Source organism: Bombina bombina, chromosome 6, assembly GCF_027579735.1.
Source record: "Bombina bombina isolate aBomBom1 chromosome 6, aBomBom1.pri, whole genome shotgun sequence".
NCBI lineage: Eukaryota > Metazoa > Chordata > Amphibia > Anura > Bombinatoridae > Bombina > Bombina bombina.
This window is the reverse complement of record NC_069504.1, coordinates 800,631,553-800,652,992: the sequence shown is the minus strand read 5'-3', so window position 1 is coordinate 800,652,992 and position 21,440 is coordinate 800,631,553. Positions and strand designations below refer to the sequence as shown.

Sequence of the window (21,440 nt, the reverse complement as noted above, 5' to 3'; positions counted from 1 at the left end):
GGCATAAGTGATTGCCTTCAACACATGTGAGTACCCTGTATATCACTGGCTATAAGTGTTACCGAATCACCATTGATCTGCACCATTGGCGCCTCTATCTATTGCTTTTATTTATAGCTAGTCTCCAGATACTCTCCCTCCAGTCCCCTTTGCTCTGCTCAGAATTTTCTTCTCTCCTCTCTTGTCACATCTGCACATTCCATCTACAGGACTTCTCCAGGTTGGCCCACATCTTGTGGAAATCTCTGCCTCGCTCCACGAGGCTCTCCCCTAGTTTTCAAAGTTTCAAGCACTCTACTGTTCAGGGATGCGTATAATATACACTAACATTTTCTTATACCTTAGTTCCTCTTCTTCGTTTGTCATCTTTTGTCAAGTGGGATAAAAAAAGAGTCGTGTCCTGGGCCTGCAAAATGATTGTTTTAAAAAAAAAAAAGGCAATTTTGAAGGGACATTATACCCTAAATACCGTTTAGTCATGGGTGCTGCCATATTGAAATCTAGCTTTAACTGCATCTCATTGCTGATGTGTTTGTACCTGTGCAACAAACCTCATTCAGATACCTGCATAGTAACCTAGGTAACAATGGCAGCACCCATGATTAGAGCGAGGTGCAGGAAATGTGTTTAGTGTTTAATGTCCCTATAAATAGTTTTAAAACATTTATTTTGCATGCAGATTTTTGCTATGTATTAAATTATTTCTGATGCATATATACAAATTTCATTCATGTCCTTTTAGCTGGTTTGATTATTGTTCTTTATTTTTCTACAGCATTTGCTGCCTCCTGCCAAGCACACCCCTCCATGAAGTTTCGCCCCCTGTCTCAAGGTAGCCGACAGTCTAAGCTGCGTGCTCAAGAACGAGCAGGTAAGAGTCATGGTTTGAACAAAAAAACATGGTTCATATACTACATAAAGCATACATAGTAATGACATAAAAAAGCTAACTATATAATATACAGAAATATACAGTACTGTTCAAATGTTTGTCAGGTGTGAAAAAATGCTATAAAATAAGAATGCTTAAAAAAAAAGTTAATTTATTTTTTATCAATTAACAAAATATGAAGTGAGTGAACAGATGAAAATCTAAATCAAACCAATATTTGTTGTGACCACCCTTTGTGTGCACGTGTACCTAGAAGAATTGATGCTGTTTTGAAGGCAGTTTTTTAAGGAACTCAGCAGGTAAGTTGTTCCAGACATCTTGGTGCACTTACTGCAGTTCTTCTGTGGATTTAGGCAGCCTCAGTTTCTTTCTGTTTGTTCATGTAATCTCAGATAGACTTGATTATATTGAGATCAGGGCCCTGTGGGAGCCATACCATCACTTCCAGAACTACTCATTCTTCTTTACGCTGAAGAGTTCTAAATGACTTTGGCCGTATGTGCTGTCATGTTTATGTATTAAGACATTAATATGTAGACAGCAATATTTATGTTCACAGCAGTTGTTCAAATGGTATGTGTTAACTTGCTGTTACATTAATACAGTGGTTATTAAGACTGAGCATGTGTGGTGCAGGACGGGTTGCAGTTTGTTCAGTTAGTAGTTTTTCTGTCAGTGAAAGTAAAATGGCTGCTGTCTGTAAAGAAGCTTAATAAAGGATTATTTCCTTCTTAGCTGATGAGAGTCCATAGCTTCATAACACGTGGGATATATTCCAGTCTAAAAGGAGGAGGTTAATAACCCTCACAGAGCTTTAGCCCCTCCCACCTACTCTCCCTCTCCAGTTTGCTATTGACCTCTGAGGAGAGAGGTTATAGATTTCAGAGGTGCTCTACTATCAAGAGTGAGTGCCTGCCCGGCACTCACTGCCTCTCATTCTCTGTAACGCACAGCATGGATGAGAGGCAGTGAGTGCCGGGTACGAACAGCTAGAGAGCTGAAATTGTGGCCGTGGGGATGAATGAGGGAGATATTGAAGTGAGGGGGGTGCCATATGAGTGTCTCACTGAACTGAATGAAGGGAGACACAGGAGCGCGCAGGGACGAAAGGAAAGGATGCTGTACTAGTGGAAGCTTTTGGGAAAAGTCAGAGAAGGAGGGGTCAGGCGGCCATTTCAAAACGGCCAGATGAGATCTAGTAAGTGTATTTTCTGCCAGAGTTTATTTAGATGAAAATTAGGCTACAGTTTACTGTAAAGATAGTTAATTAACTAATCTAAATGTTACAGTAATTTTTGGGTTGACTGTCCCTTTAAACGTATCATGAGCTATTTCCTTATTTTTTCTTATGTATACGGGTTCAATTTTCCTTTCTTATTTTGTGGAATTTGTTTTTTCCTGTATGGTATTTGAGTGTGCTTTCATTTTACTTTTTTTTTCTAAGTAGCCTTTTGTACTTGCCATATTTTAATTATATATGGGTTTAAGAAAAGTGTTTTTATCTACATTATTTGAGATAATTTTTATACTCTGTGGTACGTATGTTGTTCTATTCTCTGTATAGGAACTTATAATTCCATGTTGAGGTAACCTTATGAATGTCTGTGACATTCATTATCTTATTGGAAGCATATTTGCCTAAGACATCATATTCCAATGTTATATATATATATAGATATATAGCTATAGATATATCTATATATGTATATATATATTGAAGAGACTTGTATTTTTAGGCTCAAAGAAATTATTATTCCTTTCCTCTGCATGAAGAAATGTTTTCTTATGTCCATAACATCACAGTCCTATTTCATGTTTTCCTTCGTAGTTTAGGAATCTTTATGGACAGTAGTCGTTGGATAGTTTGCCTAACTGTTGGTAGGCGGAAGTTTAGCAGTCTAGATATTGCTTCTTGTCCTTTGAATGTGTGTTCATTCTTTCTTCCTTTCTTTTTAGATGGGATTCCTTATTTTTTTTCTCATTTTGAAGGATCTTTGGCATAGGACTATTGCTTTCTTTGCCTGTTTCTTGTTACCTTTTTAGGTGCTTGAATACGCCTCCTGCACATATCCTGCAGTCAAGGGAGATGTGGCTTAGTGGTTAGCTCCACAGCCCTTGAAACAGGTCGTCGTGGGTTTTAACCCAGGGGAAGCTCCTGCTTCCTCATCTGTCATGTGCTAGTGACAGCAAGCATTACAAAGTGGAACTTTACAAGAGTGAGACTGTGTGTTTGGAAGCATTAAAACTAAGGGCGGCTTCCATGGACATTTTTCCTTTTTCTTGCTTTTGGATCTCAGGCTCCTTAATTATGGAGGTGGTGATTCACAATCTTCAGTGGGAGGAGTCTTTCAAGTGCAAGAGCTACTGGTTGAGCTCTGGCGATTTTTTATTTTTACTTTGGTCTTGTGTATCTGTATTTCTCCGTTTGGCCTTCTTCTTCAAGGGTTAGCTGGTATCTGGCTGGAGGGGAGGATAGAATCTAGGATTGGTTCAGATGATATTTCTTCCCTCCTGACAGTTGGCCATCTGAGGAAGGATCGTTACTTAATGTTGTTCTTCCTATCTATTTTCGCTGCTTGTTTGGTGATTTCTCACCTAGTCTTGTCTAGATAAGGTGTCTTAGAGGTCAATTTTTATATTATGATTCAAGCTTATAAGCCTGTTTTTCACAAGCTTTACCATAAGGTGGATGTACAGTATATACTTTTTGGTGTGGATCTCTGAGTTTTTTTTTCTCTTGGAGTCAAATATAGGTTTATCCTCTCTTTCTGTCTTTTCTTCAGGAGGGCCTGAAGAAGTGCTGGTTAGTCAGTTTTTATGAAGATTCAGATCTTATTTTCGTTTCTCTTTCTTAGAAGTCTGACAGACTTTAGGATGGTCATTTTTTTTATCAGGCTCTGGTCTGTATCAGGCCTGTGTTTTTTCCGTTGCTCCTCCATGGAGTCTTTATATGGTTCTGAAACTTTCAGAGTAAGTCTCCTTTTGAACCTATGCACTCAGTTGGTTCAGAGGCTACTGCAGCAGGTTCCATTTATACCTATGCACTTAGTTGCATTTAAATTTAGCTTTGTTCTTCTCACTTCTTTTTCTGCTCATAGAGTCCTTGATCTTTCGGCTCTACAGTGTGTTTTGTCTGAATAAGGCGGTCCTTCATACCAAATTGGGATTTCTTCCTAGGAGTGTATCGGATCTCAATTTTAATCTGGATTTGTCGTTCCTTAGTTTTGTTCTTTTCCTTTTTCTCAGAAGGAAAGTATGTGGCACAACTAGGATGTCGTGTGTACTCTGATGTTCTATCTACAGGTATCTAGGGATTTTCATTAATTCTTTTCTCCTTTGGTAATCTTCAATTCTTAGAAGGGCTCGAAGGCCTCTTCTTATTGTCCTTCTTTTGGGCTCAGAAGGTTATTGGGTTGACTCCTAAGAGTTTTTCAGCTCTTTCCATTAGGGCTGTCTCTTCTTTTTGGTTCCTTTAAAAATACTGTTTCTATGGAACTAATCTGCAAAGTTGCCACTAGTCCACTTTGCATACCTTTTCAAAATATTTCAGATTGATGTTTTTACCTCAGCTGAGGTTTCCTTTGGGAGGAATGTTCTTCTGTTGGTGGTGCCTTCTGCCTATCTTGTTTTCCCTTCCTTCCTATCTTGTTTTCTCTTGCAAGGTGTATCCAGTCCACGGATTCATCCTTTACTTGTGGGATATTCTCATTCCCTACAGGAAGTGGCAAAGAGAGCACACAGCAGAGCTGTCCATATAGCTCCCCCTCTAGCTCCACCCCCCAGTCATTCTCTTTGCCGGCTCTAAGCACTAGGGTCTCTCTACAGGAGGGTAAAGGGAATGTGGTGTTAGAATTGTAGTTTTATTATCTTCAATCAAAAGTTTGTTATTTTAAATGGTACCGGTTTGTACTATTTACTCTCTAGCAGAAAAGTGATGAAGATTTCTGCTGAGAGGAAAATGATTTTAGCATGTTGTAAATAAAATCCACTGCTGTTCCCACACAGGACTGAGGAGTATCAGAAAACTTCAGTTGGGGGGGAACGGTTTGCAGAGTAATCTGCAATGAGGTATGTTCAGTCATTTATTTCTAGACAAGACTTAGATAATGCTAGAAGAGACTGACAATATCCCCATGAGGGGAGGGTAAGCTATGTTCACAGACTTAGTAAGGAATTGAATACTTACATAACAGGGCTAATTATACTGGTTGACACTGATTCAGGGCAATTGATTGTTTATTTAAGAAAAATATCGTTTGTAGACACTTTGAAAGTCCCTTTGGGGTTCTTTCTGGGGTTATTACCCACATGGCTGGTTTTTATTCACTTAAGAGTGATTTACTAGGCCGGAGTAGAGTGGGAGGGGCCTAATTTCACGTCTCAGATGCGCAGTTAGAAGTGCAGAAAAGTTCATGCTGCTTCACATGGAGGGTCCTGCTGCTGTTTGAGGGCCTTATAGAAGTTATATTCCCCCAAATCTGATCCCTAAGGGTAGATAGGGCCACAGCAAGGCTGTGGCAAGGTGCTGTACTATTTTTAACCGGGTGTTGGCTTTAGGCTGCTCCGGTTTGGGCATTAAGGGGTTAATCGTTTTGCAACTTGTGGTGCAATCTTATTAAGGCTTTAGGTACATACTGTGAAAATATCAAGAGAATTGGTGCATTTTTCACTGTTTTGTAAAATTGTGTGCTCTTTTTATCTCTTAAAGGCACAGTAACGTTTTTTTCAAATTGTGTTTTTTATTTGATTAAAGTGATTTCCAAGCCTGCTTGTGTATATTACTAGTCTGTTAAACATGTCTGACACTAAGGAAAATCCTTGTTCAATGTGTTTAGAAGCCATGGTGGAACCCCCTCTCAGAATGTGTCCCACTTGTACTGATATGTCTATACACTTTAAAGATCATATTGTTGCACTTAAGAATGTGGCCCAAGATGATTCTCAGACTGAACGTAACGAGGGTAGTCCCTGTTTACACGGATACGTTTCCGGTCCCTAAGAGGATTGCAGATATCGTTACTAGGGAGTGGGATAGACCAGGTGTCCCCTTTGCTCCCCCTCATGTTTTTAAGAAAATGTTCCCCATACCTGACCCTGTGCGGGACTCGTGGCAGACGGTCCCTTAGGTGGAGGGGGCTGTTTCTTCACTTGCTAAACGCACAACCATACCAATTGAAGACAGTTGTGCTTTTAAAGACCCTATGGATAAGAAGTTAGAGGGTTTACTTAAGAAAATTTTTGTTCAACAAGGTTTTCTTCTCCAGCCTATTGCCTGCATTATTCCTGTAACTACTGCAGCTGCTTTCTGGTTTGAGGCACTGGAAGACTCACTCCAGACGGAGACCTCATATGAGGAAATTATGGATAGAATTAAGGCTCTAAAGCTAGCTAATTCTTTTATCACTGACGCCGCTTTCCAAATAGCTAAGTTAGCGGCAAGAAATTCAGGTTTCGCCATTTTGGCGCGCAGGGCGCTATGGCTAAAGTCCTGGTCGGCCGATGTGTCGTCTAAATCCAAGCTTTTGAACATCCCTTTCAAAGGAAAGACCATTTTCGGGCCTGAATTGAAAGAGATTATTTCAGAAATCACCGGGGGAAAAGGCCATGCTCTCCCTCAGGACAAGTCCTTTAAGACAAAGAACAAAGCTAATTTTCGTTCCTTTCGTAATTTCAGGCCCGGCCCCGCTTCATCCTCTCCGGCTGCAAAGCAAGAGGGTAACGCTTCACAGCCCAAGACAACCTGGAAATCTTACCAGGGCTGGAATAAGGGTAAACAGGCCAAAAAGCCTGCAGCTGCCAACAAGACAGCATGAAGGGGTAGCCCCCGATCCGAGACCGGATCTAGTAGGGGGTAGACCCTCTCTCTTCGCTCAGGCCTGGGCAAGAGATGTACACGATCCTTGGGCGTTAGATATTGTATCCCAGGGATATCTTCTAGAATTCAAGGGTTCTCCTCCAAGGGGGAGGTTCCACATTTCTCGTCTGTCTACAGATCAGACAAAGAAAGAGGCGTTTTTACGCTGCATAGAAGATCTACATACAATGGGAGTGATCCACCCAGTTCCAATCATGGAATAAGGGCTGGGTTTTTACTCAAACCTAGGAAGGAAAGGATAGAGGGCGCCACATGGTGCAGATCATAAAAATAAATAAAAACAGCAGCAAATGGATCACAAGAATCCTACTCACAAAGTGTAAAGCACCAATGTGCAGTATTCGCAGTCCGGAACCACACGTCGTCCGGTAGACCTCTTTCAAGGGATGTCGTCAGGTGGGATTCCTCGTCTCACCAGGGAGAGTCCAGGGAAATCCAAAATGGTGTGATGGGAGCAGGTCAGTGTCCAATATGGTTCATACCAGATAATCCCAAAAAAAACAAATGGATGGTGGTGATATAAAATTGGCTTTGTACTTGCAGCCACCAAACTGTCCCGGGCCGGAGGTTAGAAAATTAAAACTCTTAACTACTTGCTGAGTTCTTCATTCCATTCCCCGGCCATCTGTGGCTCAGTGCATGGAGACAATCGGATTAATGGTAGCGGCAATGGACATAGTCCCTTTTGCTCGGATACACCTCAGACCACTGCAACTATGCATGCTCAAACAGTGGAATGGGGATTATGCAGATTTGTCTCCTCAAATTCAGTTGGACCAGGAGACCAGAGATTCTCTTCTCTGGTGGTTGTCTCAGGATCACCTGTCTCAGGGAATATGTTTCCGCAGACCAGAGTGGATCATTGTAACGACCGACGCCAGTCTGTTAGGCTGGGGGGCGGTCTGGGACTTCCTGAAAGCTCAGGGCTTATGGTCTCGGGAAGAAAAGCTTCTCCCGATAAACATTCTGGAACTGAGGGCGATATTCAATGCTCTTCAGGCATGGCCTCAACTAGCTGCGGCCAAATTCATCAGATTTCAGTCGGACAACATCACGACTGTAGCTTACGTCAATCATCAGGGGGGAACAAAGAGTTCCCTAGCGATGACGGAAGTAACCAAAATAATCAGGTGGGCGGAGGATCACTCCTGCCATCTCTCAGCAATTCACATCCAAGGAGTAGACAACTGGGAGGCGGATTTCCTAAGTCGTCAGACTTTTCACCCGGGGGAGTGGGAACTCCACCCGGAGGTATTTGCCCAGTTGACTCAGCTATGGGGCACTCCAGAATTGGATCTGATGGCGTCCCGTCAGAACGCCAAACTTCCTCTCTACGGGTCCAGGTCCCGGGACCCCAAGGCGGTATTGATAGATGCTCCAGCAGCGCCTTGGTCCTTCAATCTGGCTTATGTTTTTCCACCGTTTCCTCTCCTCCCGCGTCTGGTTGCCAGAATCAAGCAGGAGAAGGCTTCAGTGATTCTGATAGCGCCTGCGTGGCCACGCAGGACTTGGAATGCAGACCTAGTGGACATGTCATCTGTCCCACCATGGACACTGCCAATGAGGCAGGATCTTCTAATACAGGGTCCGTTCAAGCATTCAACTTTAGTTTCCCTACGTCTGACTGCTTGGAGATTGAACGCTTAATTCTATCAAAGCGTGGGTTCTCTGAGTCAGTTATAGATACTCTGATTCAGGCTAGAAAGCCTGTCACCAGGGAAATCTACCACAAGATATGGAGGAAATATCTTTGTTGGTGTGAATCCAAGGGTTACTCATGGAGTAAGATTAGGATTCCCAGGATATTGTCCTTTCTCCACGAAGGATTGAAGAAAGGATTGTCAGCTAGTTCCTTAAAAGGACAAATATCCGCTTTGTCTATCCTGTTACACAAGCGTCTGGCAGAGGTACCAGACGTTCAAGTGTTTGCTCAGGCTTTAGTCAGAATCAAGCCTGTCTATAAACCTGTGGCTCCGCCATGGAGTTTGAATCTAGTTCTTTCAGTTCTTCAAGGGGTTCCGTTTCAACCTTTACATTCCATAGACATTAAGTTATTATCTTGGAAAGTTTTGTTTCTTTCATGTAATTAGCAAGAGTCCATGAGCTAGTGACGTATGGGATATACATTCCTACCAGGAGGGGCAAAGTTTCCCAAACCTCAAAATGCCTATAAATACACCCCTCACCACACCCACAAATCAGTTTTACAAACTTTGCCTCCTATGGAGGTGGTGAAGTAAGTTTGTGCTAGATTCTACGTTGATATGCGCTCCGCAGCAGGTTGGAGCCCGGTTTTCCTCTCAGCGTGCAGTGAATGTCAGAGGGATGTGAGGAGAGTATTGCCTATTTGAATGCAGTGATCTCCTTCTACGGGGTCTATTTCATAGGTTCTCTGTTATCGGTCGTAGAGATTCATCTCTTACCTCCCTTTTCAGATCGACGATATACTCTTATATATACCATTTTTTCTACTGATTCTCGTTTCAGTACTGGTTTGGCTTTCTACTACATGTAGATGAGTGTCCTGGGGTAAGTAAGTCTTATTTTCTGTGACACTCTAAGCTATGGTTGGGCACTTTTTTATATAAAGTTCTAAATATATGTATTCAAACATTTATTTGCCTTGACTCAGGATGTTCAACGTTCCTTATTTCAGACAGTCAGTTTCATATTTGGGATAATGCATATGAATAAATCATTTTTTTCTTACCTTAAAAATTTGACTTTTTCCTGTGGGCTGTTAGGCTCGCAGGGGCTGAAATGCTTCATTTTATTGCGTCATTCTTGGCGCAGACTTTTTTGGCGCAAAAATTATTTTCTGTTTCCGGCGTCATACGTGTCGCCGGAAGTTGTGTCATTTTTGACGTTCTTTTGCGCCAAAAGTGTCGGCGTTCCGGATGTAAAAATATGAGCGTCACTATTGTCTCCACATTATTTAAGTCTCATTATTTTGTGCTTCTGGTTGCTAGAAGCTTATTCACTGGCATTTTTTTCCCATTCCTGAAACTGTCATTTAAGGAATTTAATCAATTTTGCTTTATATGTTGTTTTTTCTATTACATATTGCAAGATGTCCCACATTGAAGCTGAGTCAGAAGATACTTTTGGAAAATCGCTGCCTGGTGCTGGAGCTACTAAAGCTAAGTGTATCTGCTGTAAACTTTTGGTATCTGTTCCTCCAGCTGTTGTTTGTACTGTTTGTCATGACAAACTTGCTAATGCAGATAATATTTCCTTTAGTACTGTTACATTACCTGTTGCTGTTCCGTCAACATCTAATATTCAGAGTGTTCCTGATAACATAAGAGATTTTGTTTCTAAATCCATTAAGAAGGCTATGTCTGTTATTCCTCCTCCTAGTAAACGTAAAAAGTCTTTTAAAACTTCTCATTTTTCAGATGAATTTTTAAATGAACATCATCATTCTGATACTGATATTGGTTCTTCAGATTCAGAGGATTCTGTCTCAGAGGTTGATGCTGATAAATCTTCATATTTATTTAAAATGGAATTTATTCGTTCTTTACTTAAAGAAGTCCTAATTGCATTAGAAATTGAGGATTCTAGTCCTCTTGATACTAAATCTAAACGTTTAGATAAGGTTTTTAAATCTCCTGTAGTTATTCAAGAAGTATTTCCTGTCCCTGGTGCTATTTCTGAAGTAATTTCCAGGGAATGGAATAATTTGGGTAATTCTTTTACTACTCCTAAACGTTTTAAGCAATTATATCCTGTGCATCTGACAGATTAGAATTTTGGGACAAAATCCCTAAGGTTGATGGGGCTGTCTCTACTCTTGCTAAGCGTACTACTATTCCTACGGCAGATGGTACTTCCTTTAAGGATCCTTTAGATAGGAAAATTGAATCCTTTCTAAGAAAAGCTTACTTGTGTTCAAGTAATCTTCTTAGACCTGCTATATCTTTAGCGGATGTTGCTGCAGCTTCAACTTTTTGGTTAGAAGCTTTAGCGCAACAAGTAACAGATCATAATTCTCATAGCATTATTATTCTTCTACAACATGCTAATAATTTTATTTGTGATGCCATCTTTGATATCATTAGAGTTGATGTCAGGTATATGTCTCTAGCTATCTTAGGTAGAAGAGCTTTATGGCTTAAAACTTGGAATGCTGATATGTCTTCTAAGTCTACTCTGCTTTCCCTTTCTTTCCAGGGTAATAAATTATTTGGTTCTCAGTTGGATTCTATTATCTCAACTTTTACTGGAGGGTAAGGAACTTTTTTACCACAGGATAAAAAATCTAAAGGTAAATTTAGGTCTAATAATCGTTTTCGTTCCTTTCGTCACAACAAGGAACAAAAGCCTGATCCTTCATCCTCAGGAGCGGTATCAGTTTGGAAACCATCTCCAGTCTGGAATAAATCCAAGCCTTTTAGAAAACCAAAGCCAGCTCCCAAGTCCACATGAAGGTGCGGCCCTCATTCCAGCTCAGCTGGTAGGGGGCAGATTACGTTTTTTCAAAGAAATTTGGTTCAATTCCGTTCACAATCTCTGGATTCAGAACATTGTTTCAGAAGGGTACAGAATTGGCTTCAAGATAAGGCCTCCTGCAAAGAGATTTTTTCTTTCCCGTGTCCCAGTAAACCTAGCGAAGGCTCAAGCATTTCTGAAATGTGTTTCAGATCTAGAGTTGGCTGGAGTAATTATGCCAGTTTCAGTTCTGGAACAGGGGCTGGGGTTTTATTCAAATCTCTTCATTGTACCAAAGAAGGAGAATTCCTTCAGACCAGTTCTGGATCTAAAAATATTGAATCATTATGTAAGGATACCAACATTCAAGATGGTAACTATAAGGACTATCCTGCCTTTTGTTCAGCAAGAGCATTATATGTCCACAATAGATTTACAGGATGCATATCTGCATATTCCGATTCATCCAGATCACTTTCAGTTTCTGAGATTCTCTTTCCTAGACAAGCATTACCAGTTTGTGGCTCTACCGTTTGGCCTAGCTACAGCTCCAAGAATTTTTACAAAGGTTCTCGGTGCCCTTCTGTCTGTAATCAGAGAACAGGGTATTGTGGTATTTCCTTATTTGGACGATATCTTGGTACTTGCTCAGTCTTCACATTTAGCAGAATCTCATACGAATCGACTTGTGTTGTTTCTTCAAGATCATGGTTGGAGGATCAATTTACCAAAAAGTTAATTGATTCCTCAGACAAGGGTAACCTTTTTAGGTTTCCAGATAGATTCAGTGTCCATGACTCTGTCACTAACGGACAAGAGACGTCTAAAATTGATATCAGCTTGTCGAAACCTTCAATCACGATCATTCCCTTCGGTAGCTTTATGCATGGAAATTCTAGGTCTTATGACTGCATCATCGGACGCGATCCCCTTTGCTCGTTTTCACATGCGACCTCTTCAGCTCTGTATGCTGAACCAGTGGTGCAGGGATTACACAAAGATATCTCAATTAATATCTTTAACACCGATTGTACGACACTCTCTGATGTGGTGGACAGATCACCATCGTTTAGTTCAGGGGGCTTCTTTTGTTCTTCCGACCTGGACTGTAATTTCAACAGATGCAAGTCTGACAGGTTGGGGAGCTGTTTGGGGGTCTCTGACAGCACAAGGGGTTTGGGAATCTCAGGAGGTGAGATTACCAATCAATATTTTGGAACTCCGTGCAATTTTCAGAGCTCTTCAGTCATGGCCTCTTCTAAAGAGAGAATCGTTCATTTGTTTTCAGACAGACAATGTCACAGCTGTGGCATACATCAATCATCAAGGAGGGACTCACAGTCCTCTGGCTATGAAGGAAGTATCTCGAATTTTGGTATGGGCGGAATCCAGCTCCTGTCTAGTTTCTGCGGTTCATATCCCAGGTATAGACAATTGGGAAGCGGATTATCTCAGCCGCCAAACGTTACATCCGGGCGAATGGTCTCTTCACCCAGAGGTATTTCTTCAGATTGTTCAAATGTGGGGACTTCCAGAAATAGATCTGATGGCCTCTCATCTAAACAAGAAACTTCCCAGGTATCTGTCCAGATCCAGGGATCCTCAAGCGGAAGCAGTGGATGCATTGTCACTTCCTTGGAAGTATCATCCTGCCTATATCTTTCCGCCTCTAGTTCTTCTTCCAAGAGTAATCTCCAAGATTCTGAAGGAATGCTCGTTTGTTCTGCTGGTAGCTCCAGCATGGCCTCACAGGTTTTGGTATGCGGATCTTGTCCGGATGGCCTCTTGCCAACCGTGGACTCTTCCGTTAAGACCAGACCTTTTGTCGCAAGGTCCTTTTTTCCATCAGGATCTCAAATCCTTAAATTTAAAGGTATGGAGATTGAACGCTTGATTCTTAGTCAAAGAGGTTTCTCTGACTCTGTGATTAATACTATGTTACAGGCTCGTAAATCTGTATCTAGGGAGATATATTATAGAGTCTGGAAGACTTATATTTCTTGGTGTCTTTCTCATCATTTTTCCTGGCATTCTTTTAGAATTCCGAGAATTTTACAGTTTCTTCAGGATGGTTTGGATAAAGGTTTGTCTGCAAGTTCCTTGAAAGGACAAATCTCTGCTCTTTCTGTTCTTTTTCACAGAAAGATTGCTAATCTTCCTGATATTCATTGTTTTGTACAAGCTTTGGTTCGTATAAAACCTGTCATTAAGTCAATTTCTCCTCCGAGTTTGAATTTGGTTCTGGGGGCTCTTCAAGCTCCTCCGTTTGAACCTATGCATTCATTGGACATCAAATTGCTTTCTTGGAAAGTTTTGTTCCTTTTGGCCATCTCTTCTGCCAGAAGAGTTTCTGAATTATCTGCTCTTTCTTGTGAGTCTCCTTTTCTGATTTTTCATCAGGATAAGGCGGTGTTGCGAACTTCTTTTAAATTTTTACCTAAGGTTGTGAATTCTAACAACATTAGTAGAGAAATTGTGGTTCCTTCATTGTGTCCTAATCCTAAGAATTCTAAGGAGAGATCTTTGCATTCTTTGGATGTAGTTAGAGCTTTGAAATATTATGTTGAAGCTACTAAGAATTTCCGAAAGACTTCTAGTCTATTTGTTATCTTTTCCGGTTCTAGGAAAGGTCAGAAGGCCTCTGCCATTTCTTTGGCATCTTGGTTGAAATCTTTAATTCATCATGCTTATGTCGAGTCGGGTAAAACTCTGCCTCAAAGGATTACAGCTCATTCTACTAGGTCAGTTTCTACTTCCTGGGTGTTTAGGAATGATGCTTCGGTTGATCAGATTTGCAAAGCAGCAACTTGATCTTTCTTTGCATACTTTTACTAAATTCTACCATTTTGATGTGTTTTCTTCTTCTGATGCTGTTTTTGGTAGAAAAGTACTTCAGGCAGCTGTTTCAGTTTGAATCTTCTGCTTATAATTTCAGTTTTTTTCATTTAATCTTTATTTTGGGTGTGGATTATTTTTCAGCGGAATTGGCTGTCTTTATTTTATCCCTCCCTCTCTAGTGACTCTTGCGTGGAAAGATCCACATCTTGGGTAGTCATTATCCCATACGTCACTAGCTCATGGACTCTTGCTAATTACATGAAAGAAAACATAATTTATGTAAGAACTTACCTGATAAATTCATTTCTTTCATATTAGCAAGAGTCCATGAGGCCCACCCTTTTTTGTGGTGGTTATGATTTTTTTGAATAAAGCACAATTATTCCAATTCCTTATTTTTTATGCTTTCGCACTTTTTTCTTATCACCCCACTTCTTGGCTATTCGTTAAACTGATTTGTGGGTGTGGTGAGGGGTGTATTTATAGGCATTTTGAGGTTTGGGAAACTTTGCCCCTCCTGGTAGGAATGTATATCCCATACGTCACTAGCTCATGGACTCTTGCTAATATGAAAGAAATGAATTTATCAGGTAAGTTCTTACATAAATTATGTTTTTTGGTAGCTATCAAATAAGCAGATAAGGTAGTTTTGCGTACCAAGCCAGGTTTTCTTCCTAAAGTTGTTTCTAACAAGAATATTAACCAGGAAATAGTTGTTCCTTCTCTGTGTCCTAATCCATCTTCGAAGAAGGAACGTCTATTACACAATCTTGATGTAGTTCGTGCTTTAAAGTTCTATTTACAAGCAACTTTGTTCTGATACCTTTAGCTTTTTTAGCGCACTTACCCCATTCCCCTTTTCACTTAACTAAGGATTTCAGACAAACATCTTCCTTGTTTGTTATCTATTCTGGTAAGAGGAGAGGTCAGAAGGCGACTGCTACCTCTCGTTCCTTTTGGCTGAAAAGCATCATCCGTTTGGCCTATGAGACTGCTGGCCAGCAGCCTCCTGAAAGAATTACTGCTCATTCTACCAGAGCAGTGGCTTCCACATGGGCTTTCAAAAATGAGGCTTCTGTTGAACAGATTTGTAAGGCAGCGACTTGGTCTTCACTGCATACTTTTGCCAAATTTTACAAATTCGATATTTTTGCTTCTTCGGAGGCTATTTTTGGGAGAAAGGTTTTGCAAGCAGTGGTGCCTTCCGTTTAAGGTACCTGTCTTGTTCCCTCCCTTCATCCGTGTCCTAAAGCTTTGGTATTGGTATCCCACAAGTAAAGGATGAATCCATGGACTGGATACACCTTGCAAGAGAAAACAGAATTTATGCTTACCTGATAAATTACTTTCTCTTGCGGTGTATCCAGTCCACGGCCCGCCCTGGCATTTAAGTCAGGTGAATTTTTTTTTGTTTAAACTACAGTCACCACTGCACCCTATGGTTTCTCCTTTTTATTCCTAACCTTTGGTCGAATGACTGGGGGGTGGAGCTAGAGGGGGAGCTATATGGACAGTCTGCTGTGTGCTCTCTTTGCCACTTCCTGTAGGGATACACCGCAAAAGAAAGTAATTTATCAGGTAAGCATAAATTCTGTTTTCCCTTCCTTCCATTCTGTGTCCTCTAGCTTGGGTATTGGTTCCCACTAGTAATTGAATGGATTCGTGGACCCTTCATGCCATTGGAAAGAAAACAAAATTTCTTTCCTAAGATATGGTGAGTCCACGACGTCATCAATTACTGTTGGGAATATCACTCCTGGCAAGCAGGATGCGGCAAAGAGCACCACAGGAAAGCTGTTAAGTATCACTTCCCTTCCCACAAACCCCAGTCATCCCCTTTGCCTTGGTACATGGAGGAGGTGAAGTTTTGGTGTCTGAAGAAAATTGAATTTCTTTTGCTTCATTCTAATAGCTCCTTCATGGCCTCGCAGGATCTGGTATGCAGACCTAGTGAAGATGTTATCTCTTCCACCTTGGAGGTTTCCTCTGAGGAAGGACCTTCTAACTTAGGGTCCTTTCCTTCATCCAAATCTCGTTTCTCTGAAGCTGACTGCTTGGAGATTGAACGCTTAGTTCTGTCTAAGCGTGTTTTTTCTGAGTCGTTCATTGAGACCATGATTCAGGTTAGCAAGCCTGCTACTAGAAAGATTTACCATAAGGTATGGCGTAAATACCTTTATTGGTGTAAATCCAAGGGCTACTCTTATAGTAGGGTAAGGATTCCTAGGATTTTGTCCTTTCTCCAGGAAGGTCTGGAGAAGAGTTTATTAGTCAGTACTCTGAAGGGTCAGATTTCTGCATTATCTATTTTGTTACACAAGTGTCTGGTGGATGTGCCAGACGTGCAATCTTTTTGACAGACCCTGGTCAGAATCAGGCCGGTGTTTAAGTCTGTTGCTCCTTCTTGGAGCCTTAACCTTGTTCTTAAAGTTTTGCAGAAGGCTCTGTTTGAGCCAATGCATTTCATAGATATTAAGTTGTTATTTTGGAAGGTTTTGTTTCTTATGGCTTTCTCTTCTGCTCTGAGAGTTTCGTAACTCTCCGCTTTGCAGTGTGATTCACCTTATCTTATCATTCATGCTGATAAGGTGGTTCTTCGTACTAAGTTAGGTTTTCTTCCGAAAGTGGTTTCGTATAGAAATATTAATCAGGAAATTGTTGTTCCTTCTCTATGTCCTAATCCTTCTTCTCCTAAGGGACGTTTGTTGCACAACTTGGATGTTGTGCGTGCTTTCAAATTTTATCTACAGGCGACTAAGGATTTTCGCCAGTCTTCTGCCCTGTTTGTTTCTCTGGAAAGCGTAAAGGTCAGAAGGCTACTGCTACTTCTCTTTCTCTCTGGTTGAGAAGTATAAGTCGTTTTGCTTTTGGTCAGCAGCCTCTTGAGAGAATTACGGCTCATTCCACAATGACTGTCTCCTCTTCTTGGGCTTTCAAAAATGAAGCTTCTGTGGAACAGATTTGCAAGGCTGCAACTTGGTCCTCTCTGCATACTTTTTTCCAAATTTGATACTTTTGCCTCAGCTGTGACTTCTTTTGTGAGAAAGGTTATTCAAGTGGTGGTGCCTTCTGTTTAGGTCTGCCTGCCTTGTTTTCCCTCCCTAGTCATCTGTGTCCTCTAGCTTGGGTATTCATTCCCAACAGTAATTGATGACGTCGTGGACTCACCATATCTTAGGAAAGAGAACAAAATTTATGCTTACCTGATAAATTTATTTATTTCCAGGACCCCACCCCCCCTTTTTTTTTGTTTAAGACAGTAATTTTTGTCTAAACCTCAGGCACCTCTACACCTTTGTGTTATTCCTTTTTCCATTTCCCTTCGGTCGAATGACTGGGGTTTGTCTCCTCCTGCTGGCCAGGAATGATATTCCTAACAGTAATTGATGACGTTGTAGACCATATCTGAAAATAAATACATTTCAGGTAAGCATACATTTTGTTTTATGCTTACCTGATAAATTATTTTCTTTCCTAGCATGAAGAGTCCACGACCCGCCCTTGTCTGCAATCAAGTCAGCTTTTGGTTACCGTTTTCTTAAACTTCAGGCACCTCTATACCCTTTGGTTCCTCTTCTCTTTCCATTCTTCCTCTGTTGAATGACTGGGGATTGTGGGAAGTGGGAGGATACTTAAAGCTTTGTTTGGGTGCTCTTTGCCTCCACCTGGTGGTCAGGAGTTGAATTCACACTAGTGAATGAATTTGTGGACTATCCATGCCAGGAAAACAAATTTTATGCTTACCTGATAAATTTCTTTCCAGATATCGAGAGTCCACAAAATCACTCCTGGCCAGCAGGAGGAGGCAAAGAGCACCACAGCAAAGCTGTTAAGTGTCACTCCCCTGCCCATAATCCCCAGTCATTCGACCGAAGGGAAATGAAAAAAGGAATAACACAAAGGTGTTGAGGTGCCTGAAGTTTAGTAAAAAATTAACTGTCTTAAAGGGACAGTCAAGTCCAAAAAAAACTTTCATGATTTAAATAGGGCATGCAATTTTAAACAACTTCCCAATTTGCTTTTATCGCCAATTTTGCTTGGTTCTCTTGGTATTCTTAGTTGAAAGCTAAACCATATTCATATGCTAATTTCTTAGACCTTGAAGACTGCCTCTAATCTGAATACATTTTGACCACTAGAGGGCATTAGTTCACATGTTTCATATAGATAACATTGAGCTCATGCACGTAAAGTGACCTAGGAGTGAGCACTGATTGGCTAAACTGCATGTCTGTCAAAAGAACTGAAATAAGGGGGCAGTCAGCAGAGGCTTAGATACAAGATAATTACAGAGGTAAAACGTGTATTATTATAACTGTGTTGGATATGCAAAACTGGGGAATGGGTAATAAAGGGATTATCTTTCTTTTTAAACAACAAAAATTCTGGTGTTGACTGTCCCTTTAATAAAGGCTGGGGTTGTGGACTCTCCATATCCGGAAAGAAAGAAATGTATCAGGCAAGCATAAATTTTGTTTTCTTTCCTAAGATATGAGGAGTCCACAACGTCATTCAATTACTAGTGGGAACCAATACCCAAGCTAGAGTACACGGAATGAATAGGGAGGGAACAAGACAGGCAGACCTAAACAGAAGGCACCACCGCTTGAAGAACCTTTCTCCCAAAAGAAGCCTCAGCCGAAGTATGCAGAGAGGACCAAGTTGCAGCCTTGCAAATATGTTCCACAGAAGCTTCATTTTTGAAAGCCCAAAAAGAGGAGACAACCCTAGTGGAATGAGCCGTAATTCTCTCAGGAGGCTGCTGACCAGCAATCTCAAAACGAATTATACTTCTTAACCAGAGGGAAATGAGAAGTAGCAGTAGCCTTCTGACCCTTTCGCTTTCCTTAGAAACAAACAAAAAGGGCAGAAGACTGGCAAAAATCCTTAGTCACCTGCAGATAGAATTTAAGAGCACGCACAAAACATCCAAATTGTGTAACAGATGTTCCTTATGAGAAGGAGGATTGGGACAGAGATTTCCTGATTAATATTTCTAACCGAAACCACCTTAGGGAGAAACCTGAATTTAGTACGAAGATCCGCCTTATCCGCATTAAAGATAAGGTAAGGTGAATCACACTGCAAAGCCGAGAGTTCCGAAACTCTCAGAGCAGAAAAGATAGCAATAAGAAACAAAACCTTCCAAGATAACAACATAATGTCTATGGAATGCATTGGCTCAAACAAAGCCTGCTGCAAAACTCTAAGAACAAGGTTACGGCTCCAAGGAGGAGTAAGAGGTTTAAACACCGGCCTGATTCTGACCAAAGCCTGACAAAATGATCGAACATCTGGCACATCCGTCAGACGCTAATGTAAAAGAATACATAATAAAAAACCTTTCAGAGAACTGACTGAAACCCTTTCTCCAGGCCTTCCTGGAAAAATAGACAGAATTCTAGGAATCCTGACCCTACTCCAAGATCCGCCCTTCGGTTCACACCAATAAAGGTATTTCTTCTTTACCTTACGGTAAATCTAACGAGTTACAAGCTTACAAGCCTGCAGCAAGGTCCCAATGACCGACTCAGAGAAACCACGCTTAGCCAGAACTAAGCGTTCAATCTCCAAGCATTCCGCTTCAGAGAAACGAGATTTGGAACGAGGAATGGACCCTGAGTTAGGTCCTTCCTCAGAGGCAACCTCCAAGGTGGCAGAGGTGACATCTTCACTAGGTTTGCATACCAGATCCTGCAAGGCCATGCAGGAGCTATTCGAACTATCAACGCTTTCTCCTTTTTGATAAGAGCAATGCAGGAAACAGAAATGCTAGACCGAAATCCCAAGGAACCACCAGAGCATCTATCAGAGCGGCCTGCAGATCTCTTGACCTTGAACTGTACCTTTGAAGCGTGGCGTTCTGCCAAGACGCCATCAGATCCAACTCCAGTACCCCCCACTCAAGGGTTAACCTGGAGAACACCTCCGGTGGAGAGCCCACTCCCCAGGATGAAATGTCTGTCTGCTCAGGAAATCTGCCTCCCAGTTCTCCACTCCCGGAATGTGGATGGCAGATAGACAACAATTGTGAGCTTCCGCCCACTGAATAATCCAAGCCACCTTCTTCATGGCTAAGGAACTCCGAGTTCATCCCTGGTGGTTGATGTAAGCCACTGAGGTGGTGATGTCTGACTAGAACCTGATAAACCGGGCTAAAGACAACTGAGGCCAAGCTATCAGAGCATTGTAAATCACTCTCAACGCTAAGATGTTTATGAAGAGAGCAGACTCATCCCGAGTTCATAGTCCCTGCGCCTTTAAAGAGTTCTAGACTGCTCCCCAACCAAGCAGGCTGGCATCCGTGGTCACGATCACCCAGGAAGGTCTCCAGAAGCATGTGCCCTGAGACAGATGCTCCTGAGAAAGCCACCACTGGAGAGAGACTCGTCGACTGATCTAGATCTTTCCTCTGAGACAGATCTGAATGGTCTCCATTCTATTGTCTAAGCATGCATAACTGCAGAGCTCTCAAATGGAAACAAGCAAAGGAAATGATGTTCATGGAAGCGACTATCAGACCAATTACCTCCATACATTGAGCTACTGTTGGCCGAACAGTAAAAATGAAGAGAGAGGCAAGAGGAGAGAATTTTGGATTTTCTGACCTCCGTCAGAAAAATGTTATAGATAGGGAATCTATTATTGTCTCTAAGAAAACCACCCTTGTAGCGGGAATAAGAGAACTCTCTTTCCAGATTCACTCTCCAACCGTGGGAACGTAGAAAAGAAAACAATATCTCTGTATGATAGTGTGCTTGTTGAAAAGATGGCGCCTGAACCAATATGTCGTCCAGGTAGGGCGCCACTGCAATTCCTTGGGACCTGATCACTGCCAAAAGATCCCCCAGAACCTTTGTAAAATTCTGGGAGCTGCAGCAGGGCCAAACGGAAGAGCCACAAACAAAGTGTTTGTCTAGAAAGGCGAATCTCAGGAACTTGTGATGATCCTTGTGGATGGGAACATGAAGATACGCATCCTTCAGGTCTATGGTTGTCATGAACTGACCCTCTTGGACCAAAGAAAGAATGGAACAAATAGTTTTCATTTTGAAGGACGGTACCCTGAAAAAATTGTTGAGGCACTTTAGGTCTAAAATGGGTCGAAAAGTTCCCTCCTCCTTGGGAACCAAGAACAGATTTGAATTGAATCCTAGAACTTGTTACCTTACAGGAACTGGAATAATCACTCCCAGAGAGAAAAGGTCCTGAATTCAGTTCAAGAATGCCTCTCTTTTTACCTGGTCTGCAGATAATCTTAAGAGGTGGAATCTGCCCCTGGGAGGAAAAGCTTTGAATTCAATTTCGTAACCCTAAGATACAATGTCCACAGCCCAAGGATCTGGGACATCTCGTATCCACGCTTGACAAAAAAAGGGAAAGTCTGCCCCCCACTTGAGC

At 41.5% G+C, this 21,440-nt stretch overlaps 1 protein-coding gene across 1 annotated transcript in view; it reads left to right on the top strand.

Annotated features, from left to right (window-relative positions):
• Positions 1 to 21,440, top strand: part of R3HCC1 (R3H domain and coiled-coil containing 1) — an 86,094-nt gene that overhangs the window by 42,482 nt on the left and 22,172 nt on the right. The window contains exon 7 of the mRNA XM_053718126.1: positions 776 to 871. Within this exon, the coding sequence (XP_053574101.1) occupies positions 776 to 871 (96 nt within the window). The remainder of the gene's footprint in view (positions 1 to 775; positions 872 to 21,440) is intronic.